At 44.4% G+C, this 26,300-nt stretch overlaps 1 protein-coding gene across 3 annotated transcripts in view; it reads left to right on the plus strand.

Annotated features, from left to right (window-relative positions):
* CUNH20orf194 (chromosome unknown C20orf194 homolog) overlaps nucleotides 1-26,300 on the plus strand; it is a 136,308-nt gene that overhangs the window by 67,485 nt on the left and 42,523 nt on the right. For all 3 annotated transcript variants that reach the window (XM_035005966.1, XM_035005967.1, XM_035005968.1), the window contains exons 17-27: nucleotides 1,514-1,625; nucleotides 2,173-2,243; nucleotides 3,380-3,430; nucleotides 3,992-4,079; nucleotides 15,016-15,119; nucleotides 19,728-19,874; nucleotides 20,956-21,044; nucleotides 21,465-21,566; nucleotides 21,838-21,955; nucleotides 23,645-23,733; nucleotides 25,253-25,411. In XM_035005966.1, the coding sequence (XP_034861857.1) occupies nucleotides 1,514-1,625; nucleotides 2,173-2,243; nucleotides 3,380-3,430; nucleotides 3,992-4,079; nucleotides 15,016-15,119; nucleotides 19,728-19,874; nucleotides 20,956-21,044; nucleotides 21,465-21,566; nucleotides 21,838-21,955; nucleotides 23,645-23,733; nucleotides 25,253-25,411 (1,130 nt within the window). The remainder of the gene's footprint in view (nucleotides 1-1,513; nucleotides 1,626-2,172; nucleotides 2,244-3,379; nucleotides 3,431-3,991; nucleotides 4,080-15,015; nucleotides 15,120-19,727; nucleotides 19,875-20,955; nucleotides 21,045-21,464; nucleotides 21,567-21,837; nucleotides 21,956-23,644; nucleotides 23,734-25,252; nucleotides 25,412-26,300) is intronic.

The raw sequence follows: 26,300 nt of genomic DNA on the forward strand, positions 1-26,300 counted from the left end.
TTAGATTCCTCTGCAGTGCTCTGGAAGGTCCTTTGCACAATAGAAGGTAATCAGGAGTCCAGTGGAATCACACTATTGTGTTAAGTATGCATTCAGCAGCCACTAATGAAATAGGAAAGAAGAGAGAGAAAGTTGTTGTTTTCTGTCCAAATCCTGTCCTCCTTTCCAAGTAGAGATGAAGTTCTGCCTTTTAATTTTCTCTCTCCTCTTCCTCAATATTAGAAGCCTAGTATAAAAGTAAAGTATTGGGTATAACCCACTGGATTGTCTTCCTGTTTGATCTGGAAACCAAAGCAGGGTTCCCACTGTCAATTAAGAGAGACCATGCAACCCAGGAAGGTTTTGTGTCTTCACATGTTAAAAATTCTTTGAAGCAGATTTAGAAAAAAAAAAACCTCCCAGTTGTGAGGCTTAATCAGAAAGTTAACTAAAATATAAAAGCCTACCTGTCACTTTTGTACATCCTTTTTTCATGACAACATGAGAAATTAACCACTTTGGCTTTAACTGTGTTTTTTTCTCAACTCTTCTGCCTTCCTTTTGTATTTGGGAATCTAGCAATTTCTTCAAGAGCCCTATGTCTTTTGTCTCTGTCCTGAGCCTAGAACAGGGGTCCCAGCCTAGGATAACAGTGTATGAAAATGGGCTCTGTTTCAGGAACTCTGCACCTGGCCATTCAGCAACATCAGGCCAGGAGGAGACAGGACCTGAGAAGGCTCATTGTGCTACTCATCCCATGTCCCTCACCAGATCTTCAGTCATTCCAGACCCTGGCTCTGGCTTATACCATTTTCTGCGTTTCTTCTGCTAGATTTTCCCCCAAAACTGTTCTGTTTTCTTTAGTTTTAACGTAAATTAGGGCTTGTTTATCAGCCATTCGAGAGCTCTTTCTGTGTTGCTCCAGTTTTTTTTTCCAGCCTACTGAAGCCTCTCTTTTTATTTGTCTTGCCATAAAAGCTTAAATAGTTTTCTTTCAATTTTCTTGGTACTGAAAGAAGCATTTGTAGGTATTGACATGTATCCAGAAATATCAATGAAGATGTGTAATGAATGAATGACCGCCTTCCCAGACTTGTTCAGAACTTGAGCCCAAACCAAAGAAGGAGTTGGTGAGCATGTGCATGTGCCAGGATGCGAAGAGTATATGAGTGTACAAAGCCTGGAAGAAACACCTCCAACTCTGAGAAGCCAGGGCCTCATCACAATTAGGAAGGAAGGCTGTTATCTTAGGAAAGATAAGCAATTTGAGGGAATTTATAGAAACATAAAAATACTCCTGTGGCCCAAGTGTATCTCTGATGCAGAAGCAGTTGCAGGGAAGCGTGGGTGATGCTGAAGTCCTCTCCCTGGTCCTGAGATGTAGTTCAGAATAACTTGAGTTTTCCTTAGAAACTCTGGAGTATTCTGTCAAAATGTGCCTTAGAGCAGTATTTTGTGGTCTGTTTCTTAAGGGTCTCTCCTTGGAAGTTTAAGACTGACAACTGGCCTAACTCTGTTTTCTCATTTGATACAGGCTTGTATGACTGTATATGACATTCCTGACTTATTGGGAGGAAGGGGGTGCTTAGGGTCTGTGGTCTTCTCAGAATCCTTTTTGACGTCTCAGATCTTGGTTAAAGAAAAAGGTAAGTGTTTATAAGGTCTTTAGAAAGCAAAACTTGAGTTGTTTTGTTTGTTTTGGCAAAATAAGTTATAGATATAGTTTCATAGTTTTTATGTATACATAAATCATAATATATAATATGTTATTAATTATAACATTATCTTCACACACACACACACATATGTATATGAGAATATGTACAGCCTCACTGGTAGTCAGGAAGAAGCAATTTGAAATAATAATTAGATCCTTTTTTTCACCCTTGTACTACCTTGATAAAAATTAAAAATATAAATAAAAAGGATTAATTCCCAGGACTCTCCATTTAAATGAGTGTTTCTAGTTGTAAAAAAAATAATAGAGTTAATCACGTGGGGAAACCTTCCTCCCTCCCCTCACTAGTCTCCCTGTTCCCAGATGAGGAAGTTTTCAATTTCTGAGGGCACAAGATTTTGTATACTACTAAGAGGAGCCATCGCTCCTGAGAAAGGAAGGGGTGTTAGTTTGGGGGCCTACAAGGTGGGCTCCAGTAGTGGGCAGTAACTGGCATGTCTGTGGTCTTCCTGCAGATGGCACTGTTACCACAGAAACCAGCTTCATAGTCCTGACAGCCGCCATACCCAGATTCTGCTCCTGGCTGGTTAGTGTCATTCATCCGGTGTAAGTGGACTTAAATGTGGAGAAATCAGGAAGAATATTTGAGGAAGAGACTCTTCATTGGGTCCCTGGTGGGATGTCAGCTCCTAAACTAGCTACTGTTCAGGAATGGAAGTTTTTATCTCAGCTCTTTTTCTTTATACAAATGAATCTAGTTTCTTTAACTCTCTCCTAAACTTGGGAAAGTGCCAAAAGAAGTGAACTAAGTGATTTGGGTCCCTGTTAAATTATGAAAGGAAGAAATTAAACGTTCATTTTACAGATGAGGACACTAAGGCTTAGAAATTGACCAACCTGTCCAGAGTCACACAGATAGTGAGGAGTAGATCATGTGGCTCCCTTCTCTGGTCAGAATGGTTGCTGCTGAGTATTTACAGCAGTCTTTCTACGCATAGAAGGGTTCCATCTTCATCTGTGGGAGTTGGTCTAAAACTCTCGTGCCTTGGGACACAAAGTATGATAGCAATGAGTCTAATAATGGTCTAAGTACCTATTTTAAAATCTTTATATTCTGTTTCTATAATTCTTTTTTTTTTCTTTTTTTTTAAAGATTTTTATTTATTTGACAGAGAGAGACATAGCGAGAGAGGGAACACAAACAGGGGGAGTGAGAGAGGGAGAAGCAGGCTTCCCGTGGAGCAGGGAGCCCGATGCAGGGCTCTATCCCAGGACCCTGGGAGATGTAAGGCAGACGCTTAACGACTGAGCCACCCAGGCGCCCCTGTTTCTATAATTCTGATGTGAATAGAGAAGAACAAGAATCATCCTCTAACATGAATACATATAAATGAGAACACATTAATATGTTCTCTTCCCTTTATCCTTACAAAGGATTCTCTGAAGTGAAATGTAAGTGGAGACTAATACATCATTTCCACATCTTGTAGGCTCATTTAGCTGGACCTCAGGTCCCAGGGAGAGAGAGAGCCCACCAGGGCCTTGGGCTCTGAGCCTTGATGACCAGTAGCCAGCCCGGCTCTGCCAGCCATCAGGGCCTCAGAACACAGGATTTGGTGGAGGGACTGCCCAGTCTCCTGGAAATGTTGAACATGGGAGAGACCTAGGAGAGTTTTGCCCTTGAAGTAGGAAACTGAACACTTGTATTCCTTTTGGACACAGGTAGAAGATAATGAAGTAAAATTATCTGAGAAAACCCAGCAAGCAGTGAAGGTAAGCAGCCTTCTTATCCTCAGTGTTAACATTGTATCAAAATGAAATGTAAACAGTTTATGAAGATAACTAGAATATTTCATTTTAGGGCTAATCTGAAGAATATGTTCCTCTTTGTCTCAATTCCTGTTTGCATTCTTCCCCTCCCAGCAGAGCTTTAGAAATAACCATTTAATGGGGTACACAGAGGGATTTGTTCTGCCATTTTGGCCTTTTGATGTTTTTTTTAATCTCCCAGTACTATTAAGCAGATCTCAGATTGGCCTAGACATATAGAACTGAGAGGTCAAGGCTTTAGGCCAAGAAGAGCTGCTTCCAGTTGCTAGAAATCCACTGCGAGATGAACAAGCATAGCAGGCTTTGGTGCCTGGACTCCGAGAGGACCTTACAAGTTAAAAGTGCCTGTAACATGACAAAGAGCTAGGCTGCCAAAGGCATGGAAGAAGTTGGGTCTATGTGAGGCTGACTAAGCAGCTTTTGTAGACAGACAAACGGGCAGGACTTTTGATTCTGTGAAAATTTATGCTGTAAATTGTCTGCTCTTTGTGATTGTTTTTAAAGGGGGATGCCTGTTTCCTGGGTACTTTTCTAACAGGAGGAGAAGGAGCATATCTTTATTCCAGCAATCCACATTCTTGGCCTGAGGAAGGTGAGCCAGCTATTACTTTTCTTTTCTTTTTTTTTTTTAAAGATTTTATTTATTATTTGAGACACAGAGAGAGAGAGAGAGAGAGCATGAGCAGGGAGCGAGACAGAGGGAGAGGGAGAAGCAGGCTCCCCGCTGAGCCAGGAGCCCGACGTGGGGCTCGATCCCAGGACCCCGGGATCAGGACCTGAGCCGAAGGCAGACACTTAAACCATCTGAGCCACCCAGGCGCCCCTGGCTATTACTTTTCTATTCTCAACTGTGTCTGGATCCCTCTTTGCAAGTATTGGCATGGATGTTGTGATTAGTAATGCATCTGATATTTGAAAAGACTTGTTGGTGTAGAAGTGTTTTCTTATGGCTTTTCTCCTTTTATCCATCCATTTTGCAGATGAAGAAACTTGTGCTAGGAAGGGATGGCCCCAGAACCACAGTCTGGTCCTCTTCTTGCCGCCTGAGGATTGTTCTCAGAATAGGCTGGAGCGGCAGCGTGTCCAGAAATAGAATTTGTGGACCTAAACAAGTCTGGATTCATTTTCTATTGCTGTATAACAAATTACCACAAATTTAGTAGCTTAAAACACACATTTACTATTTCACAGTTCTGTAAGTCAGAAGTCTAGGTAGACTTCGCTGGATTCATGTTAGGTTCTCTGAAGTTAAGGTGTCAGTCAGACTAGGCTCTTTTCTGGAGACTCTGGGGAAGAATTCACTCCCAAACTCATTTAGATTATCAGCAGAATTCAGTTCTTTCTGATTGTAGGACTGAGGTCCCCATCTTATTGCTAGCTGTCACCCAGGACCATGCTTAGCTCCTTCTCCCAGAGGTCCCTGCCCTATGACAGCCCTCCCCCATCTCAGCAATGAAACCTCCCTTGTGTTGTTGAATCTCTCTTACCTTTTGGATCTGTCTTAATTCCTTTTCTATACCAGCCAGAGAGAACTCTGCTTATAAAGAACTGCTTGTGATTAGAGGAAGCCCACTCAAATAATGTTCCTTTTGCCATATAACATTACATGAACACAGGAGTAACATCAGAAGATGAAGGTCATGGGAGCCATCTTGAATTTCTGCCCACCACGGTCTACCCTCTGGCCTCCCATTCATGTCCCTCCCACATGCAAAATATAATCACCCCTTCCCAAGGGCCCCATCTCATTATGGTAACAGTTCAAAGTCCCAGATCCCACTAGCTCAAAAATCCAAAATCTCATCGTCAAGATCATCTAAATCAGATGTAGATAAGGCTCTGGCTTTTAATCCATGAAGTACAACTCCTGAACAGAAGTCTTCTCTAGGTGTGGCCCCGTGAAACTAATGAGACAAGTCACCTCCCCCTCTCTCCCAACACCCAGGGTGGCCCTGACATAGAATAATATAGACATTCATCTTCAGAAAGGACGGGGTGGGGGGTGGAAAATAAAAAGGAGTCATCAGCCTGAAGTAGCTTTGAAATCCAGCTGGGCAAACTCCAGGGTCTGGATTAGGTTTCAAGGCCTGGGAATAGTCCACCATGGCTCTTATCTCTGCCACCTGGGCTCTTGGTTTCACCGTCTAAACTCTTAGTTTTCCCCTCTAAACTTGTGGCTACACCTCGGTCATCCTTCCTTTTTCACAAAGGTAGCACTTTGTAGGTGAGTTTTATCAGCCTGCTTCTTGCCGATAGCATTTGGGGGTTCAATAGTCGCCTTTGATTTCATATTCTCTCTCTGTCCCTTTCAGTATATTTCTGCTGACCTAAGATTCTCAAAAACCTTGTTGGTTTTGCATGGATTTCATGGAGATTCATTCTGTGCTCCTTTTTGGTTTCCTCAAAATAACATTTTCTTAGGAGTCCTGTTCTTTCCCTGGTTGATATAGCCATCTTGTGGAAGAAGAGTTGTGACTTACTCCACGAATTTCTCAGCCTCTACTGAGCAAATCCCCTTCCTGGATAATTTATTCTTCTTGAAGATATTCTGTCCAGTGGCAGATTCCTCTCCCTATTCTTAGATCACTGGTTCAGCTTCTGCTTCTCCATTCATGGAGGAGACAAAGCACAAGGAGGTTTGGGGCTCCATAGAATGCCGGGTAGTAAGTAATAGCATTTAGCATTGTGCCTGTGCCACAGCCCCTGCCTGCATTTGTGCTTCTCCAGATCCCGGTACAGAAGACCAGAGTCAGGAACCTGTGGAAGGCAGGGAGTATGTGACAGTGCTGCTCGCCTTGGGGCAAGATTGCATAGTGTTTCAGAAGTGGGTTGTAGAGGCAACACAGAGGTGGTTGTGTTCTGTCATAGTTGAGCCAATTATAATATTTAGCAAGGATATTAGCCAAAATTAGTTTGCACCTTCTTAGCAAAGGGCCTTGTTAGAAAAGTAATCTTACGCTGTATTGAGTTGTCCAGCAAGATTCATTGTATCCTGAGGTCTCTACACAAAGGGCACAGCCAGGGATTTCTGAAGCCCTATTCGTCATACTCTTTTGAGACACACTCTTAGTTCCTGAAGGAAATGCAGTTTGAATTAGGAGGTGGTTTTCTGAGGCAGGAAAATTAAATAGGAACAGAGAATTTGAGCAGGAATCTCCTCTGGCTGTTTGTTAAGCTTTCTGCCACTTTGGGGCTTAGATCAAGTGGTGCTTGAAGTTTATACCACTTAAGGTTCTTTCAAGGAAAAATAACACAAAACGGTTAGGGCTCTTCTGAGGGCTTTGGAAGGGGGCTTGGGCAGGTGAGGGGTTCTGAAGTTTAAGCGTCATTAGTGTCAGTAAATCTGTCTTTACTTGAGACTGTGATGAGCTTGAAACTCATCCGTTCCCATTCCCTAAAGGCATTTAAAAAGCTCTTCAGCATGCATTACCTTAATTGAGCTTCATATCCCGAGCCCCATAGGTGAAAACTTGCCTGAGGTTATAATGCAAGGTCACAATAGATCTGGAGGGTAGTCCAGGTCTTCTGATTCTCAGTCCAGAGTTGGCCCTTCGAACTACATATAGGTAAAGAACAGTACTTCTTTACTTTGAAATGCTTCCAGCACGGGAACCTTTTTCTTCCCCAGTTAGTGGCTTCTGCTGTCACAGGACTTCTTGCTATGCAGGTTCCTATTCATTTATGTCCTTCATGTGCCCTTCTCTTCCCCACCCTGCTGACCTTGGTCAGGCAGGCTGCCCAGCCCCTAATCCTCAGGACCCCGCTTTAGAGTTTTACCACATATGCCTATATCCCTAAACAATGTCTTGGTTTTGAGTGTAATACAAATATAATCACACTGTGTGTTCTTCTGGGACTTGCTTTTTTTGCTCACTATTTTTTTCCTAAGATTCATCCAGATTGTTTTGGATAGCCATATAGCTCATTCACTTTTATGGCTCCATGGGATTCCTTTGTATGAAAATGTGCTATTTATTCTTCAGACTGTTGATGGACATTTGGGGTTTATAGTTTTTTTTGCTATTGCAGACAGTCCTGTCATGAGTATTTTTGTACGTGTCTCCTGGTGCACATGGATGGCACCAGGAAGGTGCCTTAAATCATAGCCTTATTGCTGTATAATAATTGACATCTGTTGTCTCAGTCTCCTGACTTTCCTGTTGCATTCTGGCTAGTTGGACCAGCCAGCTCTGACATCTCTGGCTAGTCGGTATGTTGGCATTCCCTGAACGTTTGCTACTTTGATTGCTGTCTTTTTTTTACATCCCTGCCTATAAAATTTTCTGTGCTTTGCCTCCAAGTCAGCCCCTCTCCCGTGTAAGATTTTTGTTCACCATGGAACTAGAGGGGAGGTCAAGTGAATAGCCCCTGGCTGAAACACCAGATTTCCACAGTTCTCACCAAGCTTCAGTAGAATTTCTCAAATAAATGCTTCTCAGTTTTATTGTACAACTTTGGTCCATGACCAGAGTCCTTAAATAGTTGTCTTAACAATTAGACCAGTTTCGTCACTGTTTTCTGGGGAGAGGATCTTCACAGCCATTTCAGAAGTCCCACCCCTTGGGTTTTGAAAGATATTTTCACTTGGTAAAGATTCTAGGTCAGTAGTTCGTTCGTTCATTCCTTCCTTCCTTCCTTTCTTTTCTTTCTCTCTCTCTCTCTCTCTTTCCCTCTCTTTCTTTCTTTCTGTCTTTCTGTCTTTTTTTTTTAAGATTTTATTTATTTATTTGAGAGAGAGAGAGAGCACATGAGAGGGAGGAGGGTCAGAGGGAGAAGCAGACTCCCCACCGAGCAGGGAGCCCGATGCAGGACTTGATCCAGGGACTCCAGGATCATGACCTGAGCCGAAGGCAGTCACTCAACCAACTGAGCCACCCACGCGCCCTTTCTTTCTTTCTTTCTTTCTTTCTGTCTTTCTGTCTTTCTTTCTGTCTGTCTTTCTTTCTTTCTTTCTTTCTTTCTTTCTTTCCTTCTTTCTTTCTTTCCTTCTTTCTTTCTTTCTTTCTTTCTTTCTTTCTTTCTTTCCTTCCTTCCTTCCTTCCTTCCTTCCTTCCTTCCTTCCTTCCTTCCTTTTCTTTCTTTCTTTCTTTCTTTCTTTCTGTAAGCTCTATCCCATCATGGGGCTCCTCATGACACCAACATCAAGAGTTGCTGACTGAGCCAGTCAGACACCCCAGCAGTTTCCTACTTTCTGGAAAAGTGTTGCTCTGCTCCACTATCTTCTCAGTTGCACCATTCCTGAGCAGAAATCCACTGCCATCCTTATCTTTGTTCCTTCTACAGAAGTTATCTTTTTTTCACTCCAGCTGCTTTTGAGATTTTCTTTAAGATTTTTTTTTATTTATTTCAGAGAGAGAGAGAGTGTGTGTGCATGCATGAGTGGGGGGAGGGTAGGGGGAGAGAGAGAATCTCAAACAGACTCCACACTAAGCACAGAGCCCAACACAGGGCTCAGTCTCATGACCCTGCGATCATGACCTGAACTGAAATCAAGAGTTGGACACTCAGGGGCACCTGGGTGGCTTAGTCGGTTAAGCGTCTGCCTTTGGCTCAGGTTATGATGTCAGGGTCCTGGAATCAAGTTCCACATCAGGCTCCTTGCTCAGCAGGGAGCCTGCTTCTCCCTCTGTCTGCTGCTCCCCCTGCTCGTGCTCTCGCTCTCTTTGACAAATAAATAAATAAAATCTTAAAAAAAAAAAAAGAGTTGGACACTTAACCAACTGAGCCACCCAGGCAACCCAGTTTGCTTTCTTTCTATCACAGATTTTAAGCAATTTTACTTTTATATGAGTTGTTATGTTTTTTTCCATGTTCCTTGTGCTTGGAATTCATTTTGCTTCTTCAATGGATGGATTCAGTTTTCCTCAAATTAGGAGTATTTTTAGCCTTTTTTTTTAGTTTTTCCCCTCCTCCCTCCTATTCCGGGCCTCCAGTTACATATCTTTTCTGTCTGAAATTGCCCTACAGCCCCCTGTTGCTCTGTACAATTATTTTCAGTCTTTTTTCTCATTGTGTTTCATTTTGCATAGTTTCTACTTGTATGTATTCTAATTTACTAACCTCTACTGCATTGTTGTTATGAGTTTGTTAAATTAACATTTGTGAAGTGGAGCACAGGGAATGGTGAGCCAAGTTCAACAAAAGACCACAAAAGAAACTGAAATAGAAAATTTTATTTCTCGGGGCGCCTGGGTGGCTCAGTTGGTTAAGCGACTGCCTTCGGCTCAGGTCATGATCCTGGAGTCCCGGGATCGAGTCCCGCATTGGGCTCCCTGCTCAGCAGGGAGTCTGCTTCTCCCTCTGACCCTCCTCCCTCTCATGCTCTCTGTCTCTCATTCTCTCTTTCTCAAATAAATAAATAAAATCTTTAAAAAAAGAAAATTTTATTTCTCACAAGTCCTGGAGGAAGTACACAGGGCAATGGCATGCCTCATGCCTGCAGGGCACACAGGAGGGTCAAAGCAGAGTGCAGACAGAGTGGCAGGACCTGGGGCACATGCCTTTAATAGGGTTTGTGGGTAGAGTGCTTCGGGTTTCCCAGGCTAAGGCCAGACTGGTCACTTCAAACCAGAAGAGCAGGGTTTTGGTAAGCTCCACAGGAGTTTTCTGTAAGGGGTACATAAGGGGACGGCCCTAGAAGGCAGGGGAGACCTGATCACAAGGGCTGTTGGGGAAGTCATATCAGGAACTTACATCTTCCTGTGACTCTGCAGCCTGCTACATAGGGCTTGTGTGAGGGGCCAGCGTCATTTTAAGCACCACCCTCCCCCGCCCCCAAGCCGCTTGGCCAAACAAAATGTATGTGGGGGCAGCAGTACCCTGGAGTAGCTTAAACTTCCACAACTGTCTAATATTCATCTCATTTAGTGTATTTTTCTTCTCAGACATTGTATTTTTCATCTATGGAAGTTTGATTTACATTATTTTTTACATCTTTCATGTCTCAAGTTAACATGGTTCAGTCTTCTGGCTTCTTGAACACATGGGATACAGTTATAATAATTGTTTTAATATATTTTTCTTATAGTCTTATCATCTGGCCTTGCTTTTAAGCTTTATTAGCCAGGAGACAGTACAGCATTTAATTTAGGGCTAATTTTACTCCACTGCTGAGGCAGAATCCTTCTGAATATTCTACCTGACATCCCTGTGAAGTACGAGGTTTTCTACTGTGGCTGGTGGGAATGGGCAGAAAGTCTCATTCAAGGTATGGGTTGATGTTCATTGTTTTACGTAGGAATATCCAGTTTTTCCAGTACCATTTATTGAAAAGGCTCTCCTTTTTCTTTGGTCTGTCTGTGCACCTTTGTTGAATATCAGTTGACTGTATATTTACTATTTCCTACAGGCCTCCATGAATGGTTGGCACTCAAGCAGCTCCTTCATTGTCCCTGTGGTGATTTATAGATTGCAGAGTGTTTTTTTCCACTGGGCAGAGATTGTTCAACAGTGAGAAACAGGGGCACTGTAGTGGACACATCTGGTAACCAAGCTGAGTCCTGCCTTCTTATGATGGGAAGGCCCAGGCAGCAGTCATCTGCTATCTGCTGACTTCATTCTAAACCCTCTTGTGTATTCCCTTGTGTCCACATGAAGCTAGTCAAGGACTCTTGAGAAGAGAAAGTCTTCTGTAGCACTGAATGTGAGTGGGCTGTGCAGCTGCATATGACCTCCAACATGGATGACTCAGGAACAGATGTCAAGAGTATTAAATCACAGAAGGACACATGTATTAAGATTCTATTTATATGAAAACAAAACAGACGAGACCAAATAATATATGGTTTATAGATACATTGAAGTATGATAAAACTATACAGAATTTGGGATGTTGGTTCCCTCTGGGTAGAAGAGAGAGGGCCATTGGGGAAGGACATTTGGGAGGCTTCAAAGGTACTAGTAATGCTTGGTTTCTTAGGCTGAGTGTGGTGAGTGTACAGGCATCTAGACTGTGTTGTTATTCTTTTTCTTTAAGCCATATGTGTACATTTCACACTCTGTCACATAGAATGAAAATCATCCAGGCATTGCATTATATTTCCCCAGCAAAGATAAATGTTCCCTCTTCACACAGGCTGGACCATTGGAGGTGTCTGAAGGAGGTAAAGCCAAATTCTTCATTGACACTTGGCGTCTTGTTTTGCCCTTCTAGGTCAATCAAAGACAGAACCATGCCTTGGTCTCCTGTTGCTTCTTGGGTAGTGAGGGGGAACTTCCTCTTACCTTGGGTTTTTAGACTCACAGAATGGAGAAGGAATGACAGTGGCCTTTCAGTAAGGGCACCAGGATAAGACAAGGGGCCAAGGAGGGTGGCTCAGTTGGTTAAGGGTCTGCCTTCAGCTCAGGTCATAATCCTGGAGTCCTGAGATCGAGCCCCATGTCGGCCTCTCTGCTTAGTGGGGAATCGGCTTCTCCCTTTCCCTCTGCCCCTCTCTGCTGTGCTCTTTCTTACTCTCTCTCTCTCTCTCAAATAAATAAATAAAATCTTAAAAAAAAAAAGGCAAGGAGCCAAAGAGGTCTCCTCAGGAGTTGGTTACCGTGGTCACTGAGAAACCCCTGCAAAGGCATATCCCTTCAGACCGAAGTCTGACAGTCATGAATCCAGAGCAGATACTGGAAGTGTCATCACTTCAAGTGGATTAGGATCTAAGAGACCAGGTAACAGGCACTGGACCACCCAGTGAGTCACTTCAGTTATTTCATGTGTGCTCTGAGGATAAGGAAAGTTACCGCTTCCAGAGCCAGGCTGAGGGGTAGCTGCGACCCAAGATAGCCTTTCTGCACCAGAACTAAAATCAGCTTCCATTTACTGAGTTCCTGCCCTGGGCCAGGCCCCATAATGAGTGCTTTTCCAGCACTGCATTGTGAATTTCTGTCTTCCTCTTTTCCATTTTGTCTCGAGGCTTCAGAGTATAGAGAGAGGAAATGATTGAGCTGACTTCTCTCATCTGTGCTCTTTTCTGGAAGCTTTGGAAGGATGTCGTCCAGGAGGCCTTTGAGTGATACTGCGCTTGCTTTTGAGAAGCTTCATGTTAGAGCTACAGAGGTGGAGGGTGAGCCAAGGACCTGGAAGGGTACAGATAGGAAGCAGTAGTAGGAGAGCAGTTCTTACCTCCTAATACCTTTTGACCCCTCTTTTTTCTATAAGCAGTAGATAGAGTTATCCTGTGGCTGGAATTGATGAGGTCATAGTGTGAGGAGAGTGCTGAACATCTTGGCTGGGCCCTGGGGGAGCTGGTGGAGGAGCTAAGACAGCAGAGCAGGGACTGCAGACCGCACTGTGGGCCTCTTGAGGCTAAGAAGCAGAGAAGGCAGTCGTCAGATTAGCCATTTGGAGAGGGCAAAGAGGAAGAAGCCAGGTGAGAACTGAAGGGGCCCCCGATGCCACAACACCTTGGCGCCCCCTACACACCTCTGCTCTGTACCTGGTTCCACTGGAAGTTGTTCTGTGACTTTGAGAGAAGTCTCTCTAAGCTTGTGTCCCCCCATCAGCCTGGTAAGAAGATTACCTCTTGAAATTGTTGGGAAAGCAGAAAACTATAAGGGGTTTTCACTGCAATTAGTGTTGTTAGTAAACACTGAGCAGAATCTGTTCCCATCCCTTTCCCTGACAAATCCAAGATTAAAGCATGTCCTGTCCCGGAAGATACACCCTGCATGTGGGTGAGAGGAAAGTCAGCAATTTCTGAGCAATCGGGAAAAGTAGGGGACTGAGGCTTCAAAGGCTCAGTGACGTCAGAGGATGAGATCAGGGAGTGAGATAGCTAAAAGGCTGATGGGATGCTGTAGTCTGAGAGTAGGTTCTGGAGCGAAAGATTTCAGAGGTTGAGATGTCCTGGGTGCTGTTTTACTACTGTGGCATTGGGATTGAGGAGTAGTGAGCCCGGAATGGGGCGTGGGCCATCCCCCAATCTCTCAGAAGAGATGGGCGGCTTGGCTGTGGAAGAGAAGACTGAGCACAAGTTGTGGCATGACTAGGAGGGCATAGAGGTGAGCAGTGAAGAGAAGAAAGGGCTTGTGTTTCTGAGGGAATGAAAGCATTGTGCCAGCATGGAAGGGAATGGTCTGGGAACAGCCATGAGGAACCTTGGCTGTGATACAAGATGAGGCTGGGTCATGGGTAGCCTGTACTCAAGAGGGCCACAGGGCAAGGCTGTGTGCAAAGGAGGTCGAGCTCTACTTGTTAGAGGCTGTGAAGCTTACAGGGCTTGACCCTCGATGCCCTGAACTGGGCTGCTGCTGCCCCATGTGCTAAGGTTATAGCATTATTTCCCTAGGACCGGTCATCTAGTTCTTCCATTGAGACTCAGGCTCCAAATCTTCCTCTTGTACCTAAAAGCTGCCTCCACCTCCCCCACTTCTTCCCCTGCCCCATTAACATGTACACACAAGCACACATACACACTAGGCCTCTCTGCCTCCTGAAACCCCACCTCCTCAGGAAGACTTCAACTTGAAGTCTCCAAAATTCCTCACCTTGGCCTTTGCTCTTCTTGTCCTTACAATCTCCAGAGCTTTGGGGCTAACTTCCTAGCACTACATCTCAAGGAATCAGTCCGTCGTCTTTGTCTTCTGTCCTCTGTCTTAGCAGTTAGGTATTGATAACAGTATTACCAAGCTTGTGCCTTGAACTCCAAGAAGTACTTTCTCTCTTCTACAGTTGTGAAAACAAAGAAAGAAAGGCTATTAGAAGAACAGAAAGGATATAGCTTGGACCAGCTCCAGAGAGCAGCTTTACCCAGCAGTTTTATGGGTACTCTGGGTGTTTCATTTAAGTCTCCAAAGCAAGCCCAGTCTTAACACCTGTCTCCTGAGGTGTCTATTCTTTCTTTGGTCTGCCCCCTAGGGCCCATAATGAGCTATTCTGTATGACCTTGGCCGCCCAGGAAACAGCAGCTCTCCTTGGACCTGAATCCTTGAACTGAGGAAGCCACATCCATTGTCCACATCCCACCCATCTTGTTCTTGTGAATGTAGAGCAGCAGGCCTCTAGTGTCTATAGAATCCCCTATTATCTAACTCAGATGTTCCTTTGCTGGGCACAGGGACCCTTAGGTCCCTTCATCAGTCCTTTACCTGAGACCCTAGTGCTCCCTGCTGGGCTTTTAGTGAGGGATGTGGTAGTCTAACTTTAGAGCCAAGCCAGCTTCTGCCAAAATAGGAGAAAGAAGAGTCTATAAACTCAGTGGTGGAGCAGACATACCCAAAGTCTTTTTCAGTGTGTTTCCCTGGAAGACACCCACAAGTGAATGTGAATTTTGCCTCTCTCCTAGCAGCTGATAACTTATTCACTTGGTTTTTTCTAATTCTTATGCAAAGACTGTGATGCCTCATTTATCTCTGAAGCTTCAGGAGTGTACATTGGCTTCCCCAGAGCACAGGACTCAGCATAAAAACTGTGTAACTTAAGCATTACAGGTACTAGTCTCTAGTTACCAGTGTGGTGTCCCCTGGCACTTGCAAGAACACTGGGATCTGGCCTCCAGGGTCCAGCCCTTCAGCTCTGACCAGCTCTCTTTTCCTTCCAGGGAAAGTGCACTTCTTCTCTAGTGGTCTTCTGTTTTCTCACCGTCATCACGGAAGTATCGTCCTTTCCAAGGATCACATGAATGCCATTTCCTTCTATGATGGGGTAGGTGTTTTATCAGTCCATGGCTTTGATGTTCAGAAGGATACTCAACACTTCTGAGACAAAAACGACATAACTCCCTGTCCCTGCTCCACCACCGTGGGACAGGATGTCAGGAACCAGCATTGCCCTTGAGGCAGGCAGGCAGGGAGTTCTTGGAGAGGCCTGTCCAATTGTCAACCTCATTGCTCCGTAAAGGGCTTAGCTAGAAAAGAGTTCTGGGTCAGGAGGGCTACCCATGCCCAATTAACTCATCCCAAAGAGGACCAGAAAGTAGGCTGAAGGCCTTAAATGGCCCCCCTCCCACCCAGGGACACAAAGGCTCACCCACTTAAGAACTGGAAAGAAGCTGTTCCTCTAACATTGATGGGGCTCTGTTCATCCATTAGCGTGAGAAAGAATTGTAAGTGAGCCAGAGAGAAGAGAAGTGTCTCACTTTCCCCATGAGGGCTCAGCCCCACCCCCTGACACACCCAGACTTCCCCTCCACCTCTGTGAAAGTTACACCCCAGAACCACCCTTTAACTTCACCAGTTTGTTTAACACTTTCCGCTCCCCTTACAAGGAAGAAGGCAGCTATGAGTTCTCCCTAGGCTTTTCTCCTGGCCACGGCACAACTCATCTCAGTATGACACTAGAGTGGAGGGCAGGTCTGCTACTGTGTTTGGTTTCAGCCTCAAAACCAGCCTGTTTGGGAGTCAAGACAGAGACTAGGTGAGGTGGTATGGTCAGATGGCTCAGAAAATAAGTTCTGTGAACAATTCAGAGAAAATTCTTTCTGCCACATAGAACCTGCTGCCTTAAAGGGTGTTCAAAAGTGCAAGCAGGCCAACAAGACAGAATGGATGGCGTTATTAGATGAAAACGTTGATGAAGGAAGAAAAGATGAATTGTTCAAGTGCTGGGACAATAAGTTAGCTAACTTGGGGCAGGGGGGAATGGATTCTTACCTCATATCAAAAATCAAAATAAACTTCTGAGAGATTAAATGTTTTAAATATTTTTAAGTTTCACAAGAAGAAAGAGGAATATAAAAATTTTCCAGAGACAGGAAAACTTTGTAAGCTTAGAAATGATACAAGAAATTCTAAAGGAAAAGTCTGTCAGATTTGACCACTTAAGGATTTTAAATATTTTTGCCAACAATTTAATTTATTGACGTATACTTTAAATACAATTAACTATATCCATTTAAAGTTTTGACAGATGTATACACTCATGAAACCACTGTCACAATCAAGATACAGACAACTTTCATCACCCCTAAAGTTTTCTAATGCCCTTTGCAATTCCTCTTTCCCTCCACTTCTGGCTTTCTGTCACTGTAAATCAGTTTGCAGTTCTAAAATGTTATATAAACGGGGGTGCCTCGGGTGGCTTAGTTAAGTGTCCAACTCTTGATTTCAGCTCAGGTCATGATCTCAGGGTCCTGGGGTGGAGCCCTGTGTTGGGCTCCACAATCAGCGGGGAATCTGCTTATAGGTTTCTCTCTCTCTCCCTCTGCCCCTCACCCCTGCTTGCATGCGTACTCTCTCTCAAATAAATAAATCTTTTTTTTTTTTAAGATTTTATTTATTTATTTGACAGAGAGATAGCGAGAGCAGGAACACAAGCAGGGGGAGTGGGAGAGGGAGAAGCAGGCTTCCCTCGGAGCAGGGAGCCTGATGCAGGGCTCGATCCCAGGACCCTGGGATCATGACCTGAGCTGAAGGCAGATGCTTAATGACTGAGCCACCCAGGTGCCCCAAATAAATAAATCTTTAAATAAAATAAAATGTTATACAAATGGACATCATACATTGTATACCCTTTTAAGTCTGGCATTTTTCACTCAGTATAATGATTTTTAGATTCATCTATGTCGTTTATATGAAAAGTCTGTTCCTTTTTATTGCTGAATAGTATTCCATTGTTTGGATATAACATAAAATTTATCAGATTAATTTGTAATTTGAAACTCTAAAAAGTCAAAGAATTTATTAAAAAGCAGAAGATAAACTGGGTAAAACATTTTTGGCGATTAAAACAAATGAGTTAATATTTCTTTTCTATGAAGAACTCTGTCTTTATTAACATGAGGTTAGTTAACAGATATATGGAAGTACATCAGAAACAGCCTCACACTACCATATATAACAGTAAATTGGCAAAAAGTAAATAAAAGGTCCTGTTGACAAGGAGAAATGTAAATAGTATGAATATCCAGCCATAAGGGTGGCTTTAGAAGATAGTGGGATGCAGTCTTTAAAAATATTTACAGACTGTTTGTAGCAACTTGGTAGATGCTAATGGTAAATTAAGTTTTAAAAGCAAGGTACAGGGATGCCTGGGTGGCTCAGTTGGTTCAGCGTCTGCCTTTGGCTCAAGTCATGATCCCAGCTGGGATCGAGTCCCGTATTGGGCTCCCTGCTCAACAGGGAGTCTGCTTCTCCCTCTGCCTGCCGCTCCCCCTGCTTGTGCTCTCTGTCTCTCTCTCTCTGACAAATAAATAAATAAATAAAATATTTAAAAATTAGAAAGAGGGGCGCCTGGGTGGCTCAGTCGTTAAGCGTCTGCCTTCGGCTCAGGTCATGATCCCAGGGTTCTGGGATGGAGCCCCACATCCGGCTCCCTGCTAGGCGGGAAGCCTGCTTCTCCCTCTCCCACTTCCCCTGCTTGGGTTCCATCTCTCGCTGTCTCTGTCAAATAAATAAATAAAATCTTTAAAAAAAAAAATTAAAAAGAAATGAAAGAAGTTCTAAATAAATGAGAAGACACCCCATGTTCGTGGATAGGAAGACTTAACATTGTTAAGACCACAATTCTACCAAAGCAGTCTATAGATTCAATGCAATTCCTATCAAAATTCAATGACATTTTTTACAGAAGTAGAAAAACCCATCCTGAAATTCATATGAATCTTAGGGTATCCCCAAGTAGCCAAAATAATCTTAAAAAATAACAGAGTTGGAAAACTCACACTTCCTGATTCCAAAACTTACTACAAAGCTATAGTAATTAAACAACAGTGTAGTATTGGCATAAAGTGAGATACATAGACCAGTGAAATAAATAGCCCAGAAATAAACCTTCACATATGTAGCCAAATGATTTTTTTTTTTTTAAGATTTTATTTATTTATTTGAGAGAGAGAGAGAGAATGAGAGACAGAGAGCATGAGAAGGAGGAGGGTCAGAGGGAGAAGCAGACTCCCTGCCAAGCAGGGAGCCCGATGCGGGACTCGATCCCAGGACTCCAGGATCATGACCTGAGCCGAAGGCAGTCGCTTAACCAACTGAGCCACCCAGGCGCCCCTAGCCAAATGATTTTTAACAAGGGTGCCAAGATCATTCAAAGGTCTTTTCCACAAATGGTGCTGGGAAAATTAGACATCCACATGCAAAATAATGAAGTTAGATCCTTACTTTATGCCATATACAAAAAATTAATTCAAAATGGAGCATAGGCCTAAATGTAAGAGCCAACACTATTAAACTCTTAGAAGAAAACATAGGAGCCATTTGCAATGATGTGGATGGAACTGGAGGGTATTATGCTAAACAAAATAAGTCAATCAGAGAAAGACAGTTATCATATGATCTCACTGATATGCGGAACTTAAGAAACAAGGCAGAGCATCATAGGGAAAGAGAGGAAAAAATGAAACAAGACGAAACCAGAGAGGGAGACAAACCATAAGAGACTCTTAATCTCAGGAAACAAACGGAGGGCTGCTGGAGTGGTGGGGGGTGGAAGGGATGGGGTGGCTGGGTGACAGACATTGGGGAGGGTATGTGTTGTGGTGAGCACTCTGAATTCTGTAAGACTGATGAATCACAGTCCTGTACCCCTGAAACAAATATACATTATATGTTAATAATAATAATAATAAAAAACCCATAGGAGTAAAGTCCTCATGACCTTGGAGTAGGCAATGATTTCTTGGATTATAACACCAAAAACACAGACAACAAAAGAAAAAAATATATAAATTGGACTTCATCAAAATTGAAAACTTCTGTGCATCAAAATACAGTATCAAGAAAGTAAAAACAACCCACAAAATGGGAGAAAATATTTACAAATCATGGGTCGCCTGGCTGGCTCAGTAGAGCATGTGGCTCTCAATTCTGGGGTCGTGAGTTCAAGCCCCATGTTGGGTATAGAGAGAACTTTTTAAAAGAATCGTATATCGGGGCGCCTGGGTGGCTCAGTCAGCTGGGCATCCAACTCTTGATTTCAGCTCAGGTCATGATCTCAGGGTTGTAAAATTGAGCCCCACATTGGTGTCTGTGCTTGGTGGGGAGTCGGCTTAAGATTTCTCTCTCTCCCTCTTCCCTCCCCCTGCTAAAATAAATAAACCTTTTTTTAAAAATCATATATCTGATTAGGGATTGATACTATAGAAAGAATTTTAAGATGACATTTTCAGTTTAGGAGAAAAGACCGTTATACTTCCTATATCTCCCTTAACTGGGTATTGGAAAAGCACATCTATCATTGGACCCCAGTACACCACATAATGTGAAAATAATTACAGTGAAATTTGTCATATGTGTCCTGACAATAATTGTGAGGGCTAGTATCATGCCAATGGCTTTTCTCACTGATGCTCCATCTTTTTCTCTTTAGGATTCCACAAGTGTTGTTGCTGCCCTTCTGATAGACTTCAAAAGCTCGTTGCTTCCTCATCTCCCAATTCATTTCCATGGATCAAGCAATTTTCTGATGATTGCCCTTTTCCCCAAATCAAAGATATACCAAGCATTTTACTCAGAGGTAACACCAATCATTAGTCTGCAAAACAAATACTACTTTTTTTTCCTTAGGAGTTTAGATGGTAAGGCCACATCTCAGGGCTAAGAGTGAGGTGATGAGAGGCAGAGCTGGGAGCACTGGTGGAGGTGGCTGCTTCTAATCCCCTTGCGTCCTGGAATGGTGCTTTTGCCATTGAGAGATGAGAACCTAAAGGAACTGAACAAAAGGCTTTTTAGCTGCTAAGACAAATCTTCTTTGTCCCTTTAAATCCTAATTAGACTCATTTTTCTTTTAGCTACTTTATTGAATTATTTGGCCCTACCTAATGGATCAGAGCTCTCTACCCCACCCTAGTCTCTCCCTTCCCATGGTTCACAGGCCCTCCCCTTGTGAATGGTCCCACCTGGCAGGCTGCATGTTATAGGCACTCGGTATAGATTGCATGAGGGGGAGCTTACCAAGAATTATACAACCCACTTAGAGACCAAGCAATAGCCAAAGTTAAACACACGGCCAGCCTCATGACTGGTGGAAATGTTCAGAAAGGTCTGATTGCCACAGCCTGTGAGGAGACTGTCCCTCTCTCAGGGCAGATTGGCCTAACATGGAAGAGAGAAGAGCTGGCCTGGCTGCAGAGTGGCATCTCAGGCTAGTCCATGTCTCCCTCCTACTGCCCGCTGGTCCTCCCTACCTCTTTGTGCTTGTCCTTTCAACCCAGGAACACAGAGAGCCCTTTACATTCTCTTCAGCCATTTCTCTGCCCCTAGGCAGGACTTGTGTGAACCGCTCCTTCTTCTGGTCCTGTCCCCAGGGAAGAACGTGCCCCTGCTGCCAGAACAGTGTTACCTGACACCTTACTCCATACTTCCTGGCTTCTGAAGGAGCAGAGTCCCTGGGAGAGGAACCCAGAAAGAAATTCTAGTTTTGAAAAATACAGAACAAAATTGCTGCAGGCCTCTATTTTTGAAACAAACTTGTTTGTTATGATGGTGTTTCTCTGTACTGACAGTCTAGATTTTCAACAACCATCAAATCCCCATGTGGATTCCATATCCTGTTGTTGGGTTTAAAGTGTTCTTTGCTCAAATTCTGTTTTGTTTAGGTCTTCTCCCCCTGGCAACAGCAGGCTAACTCAGGGCTGTCTTTAAAAGTGATCCAGGAAGATGGATTATCTGTGGAACAAAAGAGATTGTAAGTGGCTGCCTTCAGTGTTTATGCTTGTTTCCCGAAGCTGTGTGTGTCTGCTCTCTCTGCAGGACAACTTACGTTATGTAACACAGGGGTCTTGGCTTCTGAAAGGGCCAGTACAGTCATTTCAGCGCTTCCCTTGCAGGTAGCCAGTGCCCTTGGGGAACTAGAAGTCAAGAGAGATGAAATCCACCAAGAATCAGAAACCCATAATATTACCAAGGGTTTCAGGTGAACCTTCCTCTGTGGGCACACCCGTCCTCACACACTAATGCTGCATTGTGTTCCAAGTCAGTGAGATGCTTGTTTTGGAAGTGTTGACTGTGTCACGGGACTCTGGCTTGAAAGCATCAGAACAAGTTATGTAAAGTATGTGTGCTGTAGGGAGATGGAGTTCTAATCTATGAACTTCTGATATTCCAGACACTCCAATGCCCAGAAGCTCTTCAGTGTCCTGGGCCATTCTGCTGGGGAGAAACAGAGTCCTCTAAAGCTACTCCCAGCCAAACTTCCAGAGCTAGACTGGTGAGCTCCAGTTTTCTCTTTATAGATGTTTAATGTTCTAGCTTTTGAAATGTCAGAAACCTCAGTGTTGGTCCTTTCTCAGCGCCTTTTTCTTCATAGCTTCTTAGGAATCAGTGTAAAAGGTAGTAGTGACACCATGTACAATTTTATTCTGTGGAGTGAATCTCTCTGAGATTTCTTTTTTAGCAATTAAATGAGTTTCTCATGTGAAAGAGAACATTCAGGCAAGGCTGGTGATGGTAACATAATAGCATTGTCTTTGTTTTTCTAGGTTTCTTCAGCATTTCGCCATCAGCAGCATTAGTCAGGAGCCTGTGATGAGGACCCATCTCCCTGTCCTGCTGCAGCAAGCTGAAATCAACCCTACTTACCGAGTAGAAAATGACAAGGTACAGCAGCTCAGCAAGTATGCTGGGAATTCACAGGAAGATAATCCCAATAGGCTGCCCTTGGGTCTTCTGTGTCAGTTAACAAAAAGAGCTCAAGCAGAGTCCCTTTCATAAGACTCTCCACCTCCTAGGATACTGATAGAATAATACGCATGAAACCTGCTCTATGTAGTGAGTGTGTACAGGCATCTGCAGTGACCCCAGCCAAGCCCCACAGCAGCCGTAAAGCCCTGGCCCCTTGCCGTGCCTCCCCTGGCTTCTCTGTGTCTTTCAAATTCTTGCTCAGTGCTCTCGTGCCATCAGCTCTTTCTGTCTGTGACAAGGCCTCACCTGGCAGTGGGTTACACATTGAGCCTAATAAGAGGAAGGGCCTTATTAGTTGGACCTTGCTGGCATCACCAGGGTAAGGTGATACTTTATAAACCTTGTCTTCCCAAGAGTAGATTTTAATCCGCTCCCATCTCACATGCCCCTCCTCATTACCCCTCCCACCATTTCTTCAGAACCAAATGTCATAATACGCTCAGGGCATTATTTATATGCAAACCTAGAAGATGCTCAGCTGCAAAAGATAATAGGAGCACTAAGCAATTAGAAGCCTTGATTTTCCCTTAGGCAAGAGTTTAAAAATGAAAATGCTTACCTCTTGTATTTTATTAAAAGGCTGCTATAGGACAGGCCTTAAAGTAAGAAGGTGTCTGGCTATAAGCACATGTGCTGTGATTTGAGAGGCAGGGGCCTGGGCGATGAGGAATAGGAACCAAGGTGAGGAGGAGGATAAACAAAAGTTACATGGAGTACTGCGTGCAGGAGCAGAAAGGGATACAGGGTAGGGGCCTGGTCAGAGGGGAGGAAGGAGAACTGGTTCCCAGAAAAGAGGAGGGTTCCCTCTGCTGATGTAACCGGCTCAAGTGATAAGTGCCACCAAGCTGAGCTTCAGTCTAAGTTATCTGTGACCAGGCCTCTTCCCGGTGAGTCTTGTGTATTGTGAAAGAAAACACATGCTATGTCATTTACATCAGTACCATTCAGCGATTACCTGGTTCCTTTCCTCCCCTGCTCGACCCCTGCTCTGTCAGGGGATTTCTTCAAGTTGTTTCGGAATACATACCTGCAGAGGGCCCTGTTTTCATTTGATTGTGTGCTACGGCTAGGACAGTTCAGCCTGCTCCTCTTCTCCTAGTCAAGACTCAGGAGGGCTTCCTACACCCCGTTTGTTTCCTTAGCTCAGGCCATGCAGTTTGGACGGATTGGGAAGCCAGGCGGAAATATCCCCATGCCACTCCTCTCCTTCGCTGAGCTTACTTACCACACCAGTTTTTTAGCCCATGACATTTTGTCTCAGACCTCCTTTCTGCCCAGTGTTTTCCGTTGTATTTTAACTGATCTAGTCAAACCTGCTCCATGGAAATTGTATTAGTAACACTACATTTTATATGGTGTTTGCTATGTGCCACACACTGTTCTAAGCACTTATATATTAACACACACATATATTAACTCAGTTAATCATCACATCCACCCTGCAGGATAGGTTCTGTTGTTAGCCCAAGGTCACATAGCTAGGTGAGTGCTGGTGCTGAGGTTCACACCCACAGAACCTGGCTCCAGAAGTCAGTTCTCTTAACCTTTTACACAACGCCATCTCCCAGTTGGATGACAAACCCACATGACTTTTCTTTCATGTAGGTAATTATCAGCATTGTAACTGGCCTCCCAGGCTGTCATGCTAGCGAGCTCTGTGCTTTTCTGGTCACTCTGCATAAGGAATATGGCAGGTTAGTATGGCTGCCGCCTTTGCTTTGGGGAAAGGGATTCTGTGCCTGGGCCCCATAGGCACTGGGAGACCTTCAGCATGTACTGGCCTTTGGTGTGATTGGTATCAGCATGGTAGCCATCCATCCATTTAACACGTTTGTACTGAGCACTTCCTGTGTGCCAGGCACTGTTCTAAGTGTGGGTGACAGATGAACAAAACAGACTAGAAAGTCTCTGCCCTTGTGGAGCTTACATTCTAGTTTGGGAATACGATTAACCAGATAAAGTAGTATATTAGCTAGTGAAAAGCGCTATGGAGAAAACAAAGTAGAGAAGGGTGTAGGGAGTTTGAGCTGGGGGAAGGATTGCAGTTTTTTTTTTTTTTAAGATTTTATTTATTTATTTGAGAGAGAATGAGATAGAGAGAGAGAGCATGAGAGGGAGGAGGGTCAGAGGGAGAAGCAGACTCCCTGCTGAGCAAGGAGCCCGATGCGGGACTCGATCCCGGGACTCCAGGATCATGACCTGAGCCAAAGGCAGTCGCTTAACCAACTGAGCCACCCAGGCGCGCCAAGGATTGCAGTTTTAAATTGGGTGCTCAGGGAAGACCTCACTGAGACGGGGACATTTCAGCAGAGGCCTGAGGAAATGAAGAGTGAACCTTTGGAAATCTGGGGACGAGCACTGTAGCAGCAGAACCAGCACAGGCAAAGGCCTGGGAGTATGCCCCGTCAGCAGGGCCATTCAGGACCAGAGTAGTTAGAACTTGGGAACTGGTAGATGTGATCCATCCCTGACCACAAGGGGACTGCGTCAGTTCCAGTGCAGCTAGGACATGTCGGCTTAGGGGAAATTGGGGAAATCATTCATCCATTACGTTCATATGGCCAGCAGATTACTAAACAACCCTGGCTAACTGAACAGACATTTAATATCTAGTTAGTCTACCTCAAAGTAAGGCATCTTGCAGGAGGCCATAGGGAATGGAGAAGGTGGAAATCGCCTAGAAGTCTGGGAGTTCAGGGAGATTTGGGAGGTTGGACAGGTTTTAGAGACATGCTAGGGAAATATTGGGCCTCTTCTAAGTACTAAGTGGCTAGCCAGTTCCTCCCTCGTATCCATTGCTTTTGTTGTAGAACTAGTCTGAATTCTTCACCCTGCTCACTTAGCAAGAGTTTTACTGAGCACCAGACTGAAACCATTTTACTGGATGATCCTTCAGGAAATGACTGCCTGTTCAGAAGGAGTCTTTCTCAACTCCAAAGTCTGACTGATGGTCATGTGCTTACCTGACCTTTTTCCCTGTGGCAAAGCATTTCCTATCAAAAGTTCCAGTGATAGTGGTTTCAGGATATGGAGCTCCCCACCCAGTGCTCTCCGCCTGTTTCTGTGATGCCAGGATTGCTTTCTCCTGTCCAGGGTCACTGGGCAGAATGTCTGTGGGGAGTACTGGTCAGTCACATTTGGATCCACTGGCTGAGCCTGTGGGGCCAGGCCATCAGGTGGCCCCCAGGCTGAGATTATACTTGCCATTTCCAGGTGGATGGTATACCGCCAAATCATGGATAGCTCCGAATGTTTTCATGCTGCCCACTTCCAAAGATACCTTTCCAGTGTCCTGGAGGCTCAGCAGAACCGCTCTGCCCGCCAGTCAGCCTACATCCGCAAAAAGACCCGACTGCTGGTGGTGTTGCAAGGGTGAGTACTAGAAGTCTTCTGGGGACAGTGGGATATGGTGATGACCTTGCCATTACTGTTATTTTGTATGTGGCTAGCCTGGGGCACAGAACGACCTCCACATGTTCATGAGCAGAGTCTGCACTACCCAGAGAGGCCTTAAACAAGCAAGGACTCTGGTTGCTATCTCGTGGCCCAGAGTGGCTGCTGTAGCTTGCACACAAGTTTTCTGTTTGGTTTCAGAGCACCTGGGTGGCTCAGTTAGTTAAGCCGTCTGACTCTTGATTTCATTTCAGGTCATGACCTCAGGGTTGTGAGATCAAGCCCTGCATCGGGCTCCACACTGGGCATGGAGCCTGCTTAAGATTCTCTCTCTTCCTCTCCCTCAACCCTTCCCCCGCCAAAAAAAATTAAATTAAATAAAAATTAAGTTTGGATGGGGCGCCTGGGTGGCTCAGTCGTTAAGCATCTGCCTTCGGCTCGGGTCGTGATCCCAGGGTCTTGGGATCAAGCCCCACATCAGGCTCCCTGCTCAGCGGGGAGCCTGCTTCTCCCTCTCCCACTCCCCCTGCTTGTGTTCCCTCTCTCACTGTCTCTCTCTGTCAAATTAAAAAAAAAAAAACAAAAAACTAAGTTTGGTTTCAGTATCATGGTATTCCCAAAAGGTAGAGAATTAGGGAAGAGATTTTCTGGGCAAGATTCTTTGATAATTCTTGTAACAATAGTGATCCCTAAGCCTCTTCTTTGCCATTTGTTTCAGTCCTTCCTCATGTGGAGTTGCAGAGACAGCCCCCACACTCTGCAGTCTTGAGCCCCACCATCCCCAGGATGGCTGGTCCAGGAAGGTTTCCTGGGACCCTCAGTGGGGAGCATAAATAGTCCAGCTGGGCAGGGAGCTCCCTCAGAGGAC

This window comes from Mirounga leonina, unplaced genomic scaffold, assembly GCF_011800145.1.
Source record: "Mirounga leonina isolate KUSES-001 unplaced genomic scaffold, KU_Mleo_1.0 Mir_150, whole genome shotgun sequence".
In the NCBI taxonomy this organism is placed as follows: domain Eukaryota; kingdom Metazoa; phylum Chordata; class Mammalia; order Carnivora; family Phocidae; genus Mirounga; species Mirounga leonina.